The 10,856-nt window shown below is 49.7% G+C and overlaps 1 protein-coding gene across 6 annotated transcripts in view; it reads left to right on the forward strand.

Moving 5' to 3' along the window:
• The window catches only part of TMEM25 (transmembrane protein 25), a 21,705-nt gene continuing 10,849 nt past the window's right edge, over positions 1–10,856 (forward strand). The window contains exons 1-9 of one of the 6 annotated variants that reach the window (XM_079930183.1): positions 1–45; positions 570–663; positions 931–1,242; positions 1,701–1,991; positions 2,198–2,329; positions 2,623–2,653; positions 2,809–2,909; positions 3,052–3,138; positions 3,280–4,569. In XM_079930183.1, the coding sequence (XP_079786309.1) occupies positions 594–663; positions 931–1,242; positions 1,701–1,991; positions 2,198–2,329; positions 2,623–2,653; positions 2,809–2,909; positions 3,052–3,138; positions 3,280–3,353 (1,098 nt within the window). In that variant the 5' untranslated portion in view covers positions 1–45; positions 570–593 and the 3' untranslated portion in view covers positions 3,354–4,569. Of the gene's footprint in view, positions 46–140; positions 158–303; positions 379–465; positions 664–930; positions 1,243–1,700; positions 1,992–2,197; positions 2,330–2,622; positions 2,654–2,808; positions 2,910–3,051; positions 3,139–3,279; positions 4,570–10,856 lie in introns of those variants that run through there. The other 5 variants (XM_079930185.1, XM_079930184.1, XM_079930187.1 and 2 more) reach the window with 5 other exon arrangements.

Raw genomic sequence — 10,856 nt, forward strand, 5'->3', positions numbered from 1 at the left:
TCAGACCTGAGCAGTCGCTCCGGCTGCTCTCGGGGATTGAGCCAGGTGAGGCGCACCGGAAGGCGGGGCGAGGCGGGGGCGGGCATGCTTCGCGACCCCCGCGTCCCGGATCCTCTTCTCTTCGGCCCAAATCCGGAGGAGGGGAGAAGGGGCGTAGGTGGGTGAGGGAAGCGGGCAGGAGAGAGCCGGGGTCGGGAGAAGGACGGTCCCTTTGGAGGAGGGGCACGTGTACCCGAGTGTTTACGCGCGCGCGCGCGCGCGTGTGTTTCTGGGCCGGGTGCGGGCTGCACGGTTGCAGGTTGCTTCTGTGTACCTGCGAGCGTGTGCCTGTTTGTCCCGTGGAGTCAGCGCTCAGTTCTGTGCCCGCAAGGTGTACAGGTACGTGCTGGCTGGTTTGGACCTTTGGGCTCGACCATTTGCGTCCTTGCCTTCACTACTGTGGATCATTCTACATTTGTGTTTCCGCGCATGGTTTATTTTTGTTTCTGGAGAGTAAATTCCTGGAGCAGTTATTAAGCTTGTCTGCTCTCACTTGGCTAACATCGAGGCCTGCCCCCTTCTCTCGGCAGCCTGGGGCCCAGGCCGGGGCCACCATGGCGCTGCCTCCAGGGCCAGCTACCCTCCCGCACACACTTCTGCTCCTGCCGGCCCTTCTGAGCTCAGGTACACCCCTGTTCATCCCTTGGCCATGCATTTGTGCGGTCAAGTCCCCCTCTGTCCCCTCCTTGCCTGCACCTTCAGTTTGGGTACCCATTCCAGGCACCAGAGTTGGGTTCCCTTCATCCACCTCCCCAAGGTCCAGCCGTCCCTGGTTAGAGAACCCAGGTGCTCTGTCTCTTGGCCTGCTGCCCTTCTGTAACTGGACCTCATCCCGGCCACAGAACAGTACTAAGCCTCCACCAGCTCTCCACAGAATCCCCTGTGTTCCAGGTTGGGGGGAGTTGGCGCCACAAATTGATGGTCATACCTGGGCAGAGCGGGCACTTCGAGAGAATGAACGCCACGCCTTCACCTGCTGGGTGGCAGGGGGGCCTGGCACCCCCCGATTGGCCTGGTACCTGGATGGACAGCTACAGAAGACCAGCACCTCAAGACTGCTGAGCGTGGGCAGGGAGGCCTTCTCTGGAGGCACCAGCACTTTCACTGTCACTGCCCAGCGGGCCCAGCATGAGCTCAACTGCTCCCTGCAAGACCCAGACAGTGGCCGGTCAGCCAACGCCTCCGTCCTCCTCAATGTGCAATGTGAGTGCTCCTCAGGTGGACAGAGACAGAGGTTCTCTGCCCAGGGACCCCCAGCAGCCACCAGGCAAGTGGTCTGGTAGGACATTTAAAAAACACTTAAGCACTCTGCAAATATTAACTCACTTTATCCTCACAAAAATCCTATGAGGTAATTACTATTGTTGTCCCTATTTTACAAACGACAAAACTGAAGCACAGAGAGGTTAAGCAATCTGCCTAGGGTCATACAGCTGGTAAGCAGCAGAGCCAGGATTCAAATCTTGACATTTTGGTTCTAGTGTTTATACTCTTAATCTTCATTTGTACGAAATGCTGCCTCTCTGGCAGACCCAGCCATCCTGTTTCCCAGTGCCCCCTAAGGAGAGGTCCAGACCCCTGGCTCCCTTCTGGGTTTGGGAAGAAAGGGAAGGCGTGCAAGGGGCTGTGGTGGGAACATACTTCTCTCTGCTTTGCACCAGTTAAGCCGGAGATTGCCCAGGTTGGGGCTAAGTACCAGGAAGCTCAAGGCCCGGGCCTCCTGGTCGTCCTTTTTGCCCTGGTGCGTGCGAACCCGCCTGCCAACGTGACCTGGATCGACAAGGATGGGCCGGTGACTGTCAACACCTCTGACTTCCTGGTGCTGGATGCCCAGAACTACCCCTGGCTCACCAAACACACCGTGCAACTGCAGCTCCGCAGCCTGCCACAGAACCTGTCCGTGGTGGCCACCAACGACGTGGGTGTCACCAGCGCCTCGCTTCCGGCCCCAGGTGAGCACTGCCAGCCACGGGCCCAGCAAAGCCTCGGATGGGTGTGGGATCGTGGTGCAGAAACAGGAAGGCTTGTTGCCTTTTGGGCGAGTCTGGTGAAAGCTGTCCCTGGCCACCTGGGGCAAGGAGGACAGAGTAGTGACCTGTGGCATCTCAGAGTTGGGGGGCCCTGCCCGTGTGGAACCTAACCAGAGAATGACCTGCAGGGCTCCTGGCCACCCGGGTGGAAGTGCCACTGCTGGGGATCGTTGTGGCCGGAGGGCTTGCCTTGGGCACCCTGGTGGGGTTCAGCACCTTGGTGGCCTGTCTGGTCTGCAGGAAAGCGAAGAAGACCAAAGGTAGGGCCAAAGCAGGGCGGGGGCAGAGGGTGGCTGGGGAAGGGGAGGCGAGGTCAGGGGGTGGGCAGCAAGGCCATGGGCAGAACGTCTCTGACAAGTGGTAGGACAGGTCTTCCTGGGCATGGCCATGATTTAGACCACGTGCATCCCAGGTAGCAGGGCCAGGCACTGGGAAGCCAGTCTGGGCATCTGAGAGACCCTTTGCCTGAGGGTTCTGGGCCTGAAGAGAGCAGGGGGCAGAGCCCAGAGCAGGTGGGCACACTGAGACACTGCTGTGGTTTCTTTCTCCTCAGGCCCCTCCCGGCGCCCATCCCTGATCTCTAGGTAACTCTCCCTGGGGCTGTGTGGATGGGCCAAATGGAGAGGCAGCATGGGGACAGGGGGGATCCTGGGCTTTCTGGTAGTTCGGGAACGGGCCGCAAGCAGGAGTCTGTGCCCGCTGGTGCCAGGGCCCATCCAAGCCTTTTTCTGCCCTGTAGTGACTCCAACAACCTGAAACTCAACAACGTGCGCCTGCCGCGGGAGAACATGTCCCTCCCGTCCCACCTGCAGCTCAACGACCTCACTCCGGACTCCAGAGGTACGTCCAGGACCCTCTGTTGGCCCCAGCTTTATCTGTGGAGGTGCTTCTGAGAAAAAGAGAGACCCTGGGCCTTAAGAGGGTCTAGACCCCGCTGGGCACACACCTCATCCCGGGCACCATCCCCTTTGTCACCCCACAGGGAAACGAGCGGACCAGCAGATGGCTCAGGACAACAGCCAGCCAGAACTTCTGGATCCGGAGCCCGGCGGCCTCCTCACCAGCCGAGGTATGGGAAAGGGGCCTGCTGCCCGGCTCCCCGGCCCTTTTGCTTGTGCCAAAGGCCTCTGAATCCCCAAGGGGCAGAGAGTGGTCTCCCAACTTCCAAGGAATGAGGGTGACTGAGTCTCCTGGGATCTCTGACCCGCAGGTTTCATCCGTCTCCCAATGCTGGGCTACATTTATCGGGTGTCCAGTGTGAGCAGTGATGAGATCTGGCTCTGAGCTGAGGCCGAGACAGAGGGTGCATTCTTGGCCCCTGGGCACCCTCCCGGTCCTCCTCCAAGGCCTGGCCACATTGCCAACGGGAAGAGGCCATGCCACTGCCACTTTTGCTTGTCCTCTGGGTCACTGGTATCCTTGGCAAGGCTGCCAGGTGGACCTAAGCCCTTGTTCCAACTCTGGTTGAGGGCCTGCATGATTGCCTGTGCCCAGGCGGATGGGGCTGTCTGTCCAGGTGCGCCTGGAGGTCATGCAGCATCTAAGCGTGGCATGGCATGATCCTGTCGGCTTGGGGCAGCTCTGCCCCACACCGGTGCTCCTCAGCACCGTGTACAGCAGGCATGGGGCAAGCCTGGTTGGGAGGGCCCTGCACGTCCTGGATCTCCTTCCCATGCTATGCAGCTTTGTTCCCTCAGGGAAAATTTAGGACCCTGCTAGCTGTAGAGAACCAACCTGCCCTTTGCACAGGAACTCACCTCTGGCCCAGCAGCGCTGGCCAAGCACAAACCAGTACCCTTTGCTGCATACCTCTCTGCCCCAGCCCCCTCTTGGGCATCACAGGTTATACATTGGACCTTCTCCACTTCTTCACTTGGCACTAGACTTCCCCTCTGGCCTGGGCCCTGGTGGTGCCAGCGCCTGGTGTTAGCACAAGAAAGGGGACGAATGGGAGGTGAGAAGTCTGGTGCGTCCAGGCCTGCATGTAGCTATGCCTTGTTTTCTTACAGTGTTAGCACTTTAAGCACATCTTCCAGGGAGGGGGTGAGCAAGGGCCCCAGGGCCCTGTCTGGGGCTTCCCCAAGTCTGGCCTTTTTATGGTTCACTGTGAGTGCCCTGAGCCCTCGAGGTTGACGGGTTCCTGCTCAAAGTATCCACCCCGCTATGGGACCCCAGCCCTGACTACCCCATCAGCAGGAAGCTGTTCTTCCTGTCCCATCCTCTGTTCTTTAGGGGATGGCCATAGTGGCACATAACTTGACAGTGCTGGAAACCTTAGGGGAACATGGAAAAAGCAGGGAGATCCCATATCCCAAAACGACCCAAGAACACTTTTGAAAAGCAACGTGGAAAAGATTGCAGATTAACAGAGTGCAAAGTGTATTTTTCCCTTCTTGATATCTTGTTTTGTAATTTTTCTCACGTTACTGCCGAGGACAGTGCTGAGCATGTGGTAGATTCTCAATAAACCTGACTGAGTGAATGCTGTATATCTGTTTCATTCCCTCAAATATGTTTTTTTTTTTAACTGCAGTATAATTGATTTACGAAGGTGTGTTAGTTTCAGGTGTACAGCAGCGTGATTCACACACACACACACACACACACACACACATACTCTTTTTCAGATTCTTTCCCATTATAGGTTATTACAAAATATTGACTATAGTTCCCTGTGCTATACAGCAGGTCCTTGTTGTTTATCTGTTTTATATATAGCAGTGTGATATTCCACTCTTAAGTCTTTTAAATCTGGAAAAATTAAAAGACACAAAAAGAATTTATAGTGCATCGAGGTAAACATTTTTTAACACCATGTGGTCTGTTCTAATTGAAAGAATTACTACTTATCGCTATATACAGCAGTGTGTATCTTTTTTTTTTTTTTTTTTTTGCGGTATGCGGGCCTCTCACTGTTGTGGCCTCTCCCGCCGCGGAGCACAGGCTCCGGATGTGCAGGCTCAACGGCTACGGCCCACGGGCCCAGCCGCTCCGTGGCATGTGGGATCCTCCCGGACCGGGGCACGAACCCGCGTCCCCTGCATCAGCAGGCGGACTCCCAACCACTGCGCCACCAGGGAAGCCCAGTGTGTATCTTTTAATCCCCAACTCCTAATTCTATTTTATGGATGAGAAATACTCCACTGTGTGTGTGTGTGTGTGTGTGTGTGTGTGTGTGTGTGTGTGTGTATCATCCTCTTTATCCATTCATCTGTTGATGGACACTTAGGTTACTTTCAAGTCTTGGCTATTGTAAATTGTGCTGCTATAAACACTGGGGTGCATGTAACTTTTAGAATTAGAGTTTTTGTCTTTTCCGGATATGTGCCCAGGAGTGGGACTGCTGGATCATACAGTAGCTCTCTTTTTAGTTTTTTGAGGAAACTCCATACTGTATTCCATAGTGGCTGCACCAATTTACATTCCTACCAACAGTCTAGGAGGGTTCCTTTTTCTCTATACCCTCTCCAGCATGCTGAAGTGTTTAAGGGTGAAGTGTACTGATGTCTGCAACTTACTTGAAATGTATCAAAAAGTAAGATAGACTGACGAATGGATAGGGAGGTATGGACGTGTGATAAAGCAAAATGTTAATTGTAGGATTTAGTTGGTGAGTATTTAGAATTCACTGTACAATTCTTCCAAAGTTCTTTTATTTAACAGTTTTCATAATAAAATATCGGGGGGGGGGATCCCTGATCTGGTTACTTCTCTGATATTTCTGAAATCTTTTTGATCTAAGGATCATGGAATTTTCAAGCATTACTAATACCCTTAACATGACAGTTCAATCTTTCCTGGGAAAGAAGACCAATTTTTATTTTTTATTTTTGGCTGCACCGCACAGCTTGCGGGATCTTAGTTCCCCAACCAGGGATTGAACCCGGGCCCTCGGCAGTGAAAGCGTGGCGTCCTAACCACTGGACCGCCAGGGAATTCCCCAATTTTTATATACTTTACTCACCTAATCTTTAATCTTTACTCTCCAATAATAGGCAGGTCACTAGTTACCTTGAGCTGGAACATACAGCAGTCCAACATTTTGGGCAGGCACAGCTCAGGCTGCATTTTCCCACCTGGACTATGTTTTACTGAATTTCTCCAGACACAATAGACTATTTAATCAAGACTTGTAAAAATTAATGTTCAACTTTGTGCACTGCTGGTGGGAATGTACATGGTGCAGCCACTATGGAAGCTAGTATGGCAGTTCCTCAAAAAGTTAAATATAGGGCTTCCCTGGTGGCGCAGTGGTTGAGAGTCCGCCTGCCGATGCAGGGGACGCGGGTTCGTGCCCCGGCCCGGGAAGATCCCACATGCTGCGGAGCGGCTGGGCCTGTGAGCCATGGCCGCTGAGCCTGCGCGTCCGGAGCCTGCGCTCTGCAACGGGAGAGGCCACACAGTGAGAGGCCCGCGTACCGCCAAAAAAAAAAAAAAAAAAAGTTAAATATAGAATTACCCTATAGATTCAGCAATTCCACTTCTAGGTTTATTCCCCAAAGAACTGAAAGCAGGGACTCTAACAGTTATTTGTACACCGATATTAACAGCAGTGTTATTTGCAGCAGCCAAAAGGTGGAAATGCAAATGTCCATTAACAGATGAATGGATAAAGGAAATGTGGTATATACACATGATGGAATATTATTCAGCTTTTTAAAAAGGAAGGCCATTCTGACACATGCTGCAACATGGATGAACCTTGAAAACATTATGCTACGTGCAGTAAGCCAGATACAAAAGGACAAATTGTGTATGATTCAACTTATGTGGTACCTGGACTAGGCAAATCCATAGAGACAGAAAATAGAAGTTACTGGGGACTGAGGGAGGGAAAGGAAGGAATCGTTGTTTAATGGGTCCAGAGTTTCAGTTGGCGATAATGAAAAAGTTCATAAGCTGGACAGTGGTGATGGTTGCCCAACAATGCGAATGCCCTTGGATTGTACACTTAAAAACAGTTAAAATGGTAAATTTCATGTTTTGTGTATTTTACTTTGATTTTTAAAAAAATTTTGATTACTGATTCAATCTTCTAATTATAGGTCTTACAAATTTTCTTTTTCAGTATTGGTAAGTTTTGTGTTTCTAGGAATTTGTCCATTTCATCTAGGCTATCCAGTTTGTTGGCATACAACTGTTCATAGTACCCTCTGCTCTTTTTCACTTCTGTAGGATTGGTAGTAATGTCCCCACTTCCATTTCTGGTTGGAGTTATTTGAGTCTCTTTCTTAGACAATTGGCTAAAGGCTTTTCAATTCTGTTAATCTTTTTGAAGAACCAGCTTTTGGTTCTGTTGATTTTCTCTATTGTTTTTCTATTCTCTATTTCATTTATCTCTGCTCTAATCTTTATCATTTGCTTCCTTCTGCTAGCTTTTTTTTTTTTTTTTGGCTGCGCCATGTGGCAAGTAGGATCTTAGTTCCCTGACCAGGGATCGAACCCACGCCCCCTGCGTTGGAAGCGTGGAGTCTTAACCACTGGACTGCTAGGGAAGTCCCCCTTCCGCTAGCTTTGAGTTTAGTTTGTTCTTTTTCTAGTTCCTCAGGTTGCAAAGTCAGATTGCTTATTTGAGATCTTCCTTCTTTTTTAATGTAAGCAATTACAGCTATAAATTGCCTCTGAGCACTGCTTTTGCTGTAGCCCATTAGTTTTGGAATGCTGTATTTTTGTTTTCATTTATGTCTAAGTATTTTCTAATTTTCCTTGTGATTTCTTCTTTGCCCCATTGGTTGAGAGTATTGTTTAATTTACACAAAATTTTTCAGTTCTCCTTATTGTTTTCTAACTTCATTCCATTGTGGTCTGAGAAATTACTTTGTTATTTACCTTTTTATTTTTTTTTATTTATTTATTTTAAAATAAATGTATGTGTTTTTTTGTGTTTTTTTTGCGGTATGCGGGCCTCTCACTGTTGTGGCCTCTCCCGTTGCGGAGCACAGGCTCCGGACGCGCAGGCTCAGCAGCCATCGCTCACGGGCCCAGCCGCTCCGCGGCATGTGGGATCTTCCTGGACCGGGGCACGAACCCGCGTCCCCTGCAACGGCAGGCGAACTCTCAACCACTGCGCCACCAGGGAAGCCCATGTATGTATTTATTTTAAAATAAATGTAGGTATGTATTTATTTTTGGCTGCGTTGGGTCTTCATTGCTGCGCGTGGGCTTTCTCTAGTTGCGGTGAGCGGGGGCTACTCTTCGTTGTGGTGTGCAGGCTTCTCATTGCTGTGGCTTCTCGTTGTGGAGCACGGGCTTTAGGCACGTGGGCTTCAGTAGTTGTGGCACATGGGCTCAGTAGTTGTGGCTTGCAGGCTATAGAGCTCAGGCTCAGTAGTTGTGGTGCACGGCCTTTGTTGCTCCACGGCATGTGGGATCTTCCTGGCCCAGGGCTTGAACCCAGGTCCCCTGCATTGGCAGGCAAATTCTTAACCACTGCGCCACCAGGGAAGTCCCACACATTTTTCATTTTCACCAAGAATTTTATTGAACAATGTATTCACTAACCGAATGAACTTTTTGGCCAGCCCAATGGCCAGCCCAATATTTCATGGATATGGAATCTTCTCATCTCTGACAGTGGTTCTCAAATTTGTCTGCATATTGAACTAATCTGAGGAAGTTAAAAAATATGGATTCTTGTATCCTACCTCCAGAGATTGTGATTTCATTAGTCTGGTGTGTTGTCTGGGAGAGGAAACTTATCTTTAAAATATCTCCAGGGCTTCCCTGGTGGTGCAGTGGTTGAGAGTCCGCCTGCCGATGCAGGGGACGCGGGTTCGTGCCCCGGCCCGGGAAGATCCCACATGCCGCGGAGCGGCTGGGCCCGTGAGCCATGGCCGCTGAGCCTGCACGTCCGGAGCCTGTGCTCCGCAACGGGAGAGGCCGCAACAGTGAGAGGCCTGCGTACCGCAAAAAAAAAAAAATCTCCAGTTGGGACTTCCCTGGTGGTCCAGTGTCTAAAACTCTGCACTCCCAATTCCGGGGGCCTGGGTTCGATCCCTGGTCAGGGAACTAGATCCCACATGCCGCAACTAAGAGTTCACATGCCGCAACTAAAGATCCCACGTGCCGCAACTAAGACCCAGTGCACCAAATAAATATTAAAAATAATAATATATATATATATCCAGTTGATTCTAACATGCAACCAAACTTGAGAACTACTGCTCTATGAATATTATAGTTAAAAAAATTTTTTTCATATCTTGCCTGCTTTGCTTCTCTGATATCCTTTGTACTGTTTTTGTCTTTTTCTGGCTTTCTTCAAATGCCTGGTGACGGTACATTCACATTTAAGAATGAGAGTTGCAAGCATGCCTGCGCACACATACACACACACACATGCACAAGAATGAGATACCCGCAAGCTGAATGGAAGTTGATGGTAGGTAGGGGGGACCAAGTAAGTCCATAAGCTTGAAGACTCTCTGTCAATATCTTTAGGTCTTTTCTCTTTGGCTGATCAGTTTCCCAAGGGAGGACTCCTCCGATATTGTGCTTTGGAGGGATAAGCCAGAAGAGGGCTGAGGGTCTCATTGCTCATTCCTCTATTTTGTCCTCTTATTTTAAATATGGCCCCTTATTCCTGTCCTCAGAATTGCTTGGTGTTCTCATGTCCAGAGGCGCCTTGGTTTAAAGGGGACTATCTTCTGCCAGGGTAAGGAGGTGGGCAGCACAGATAGGGAAGGTTCTGGGGATCCCATCTTTCTACAAACCTTCAGCCAATCCTCCTGTCTGCAGCCCCTCCCTGCACACATGCCATCAGAAATATCTGACATTTTCGATTCCTGATCCTTTCCAGGACTCTGCAGTGTCAAATGGCTTACTTCTTATTGGTTTCTCTGTCCCTCTCCTCTACTGGAAATCAAGTATCAGGTTTTTTCCCCTCCCCCTGCCCACTAAATCTGTTACCACTTGTCCATCTTTCAAAATTGTATTGCTCTCTGGTCTATAGTCATTTTCTTTCCTATTATCTGTCCTTGCTGGTTTATACCTTTAAAAAAAAATTCCTATACTGTCATTTTAGGAAGGTTAAAGGAGGGAATGCAAATGTAAATACTTGTGTTCAAGTTTTATTTATTTAGAAATGTAGAGAGCCTGGGATAGCAGAAGGGAGGGACACTTCAAGCCAGGAAAATAGACTGCATAAAGGTTTAGTTAGAAGAGGGAACTCATGAATCATGTGTAGAGCATGGCAAGCAGGCTGGTTTTGTGGTTTTCGCTGGGGAATTAGAAAAATGAGAATCTCGGGCAGGGAGAGAATAGCCAAATGGAAAGTCTAAAAGGCCAAGTGAAAAATTTGTACTTAGTAACATAATTATTAGATCTTACATTTTGTGGCATTTAATCTTTTCACATATTTTCACCCATAGGACAAGCCTAGGAGTTAAGTTAGTGTTTATTATAACTGTTTCATAGCTAGAGTAACTGAGGCATAGAAATTAACTTATTTTTCTAGGGCCACAGATCAAGTAGCCAAAAGAGAGTAACCTCAGATTGTGGAGGAGGAGGAGCCCACGATAGAAACAGTGTCTGAAGTGCTCACCGGACAGGTCAGTGGACGTGCTAGGGTAGGGAGACAGGCTAACATTACAGGCCTGCGCATCAGCCAGTAACTCAGGCAGCTGATCCTCATTATTTGCAGATTCTGTATTTGCGAATTCACTTACTAAAATGTATCTGTAATCCTAAAATCGATACTTGCAGTGTTTTTACAATCGTTTGCAAACATGCTTAGAGCAGTGAAAAATGTGAGTCGCCCGACACGTACCTTCCCAGCTGAGGCTGAAC

This window comes from Stenella coeruleoalba (genome assembly GCF_951394435.1).
Source record: "Stenella coeruleoalba genome assembly, chromosome: 8".
NCBI classification, from domain to species: domain Eukaryota; kingdom Metazoa; phylum Chordata; class Mammalia; order Artiodactyla; family Delphinidae; genus Stenella; species Stenella coeruleoalba.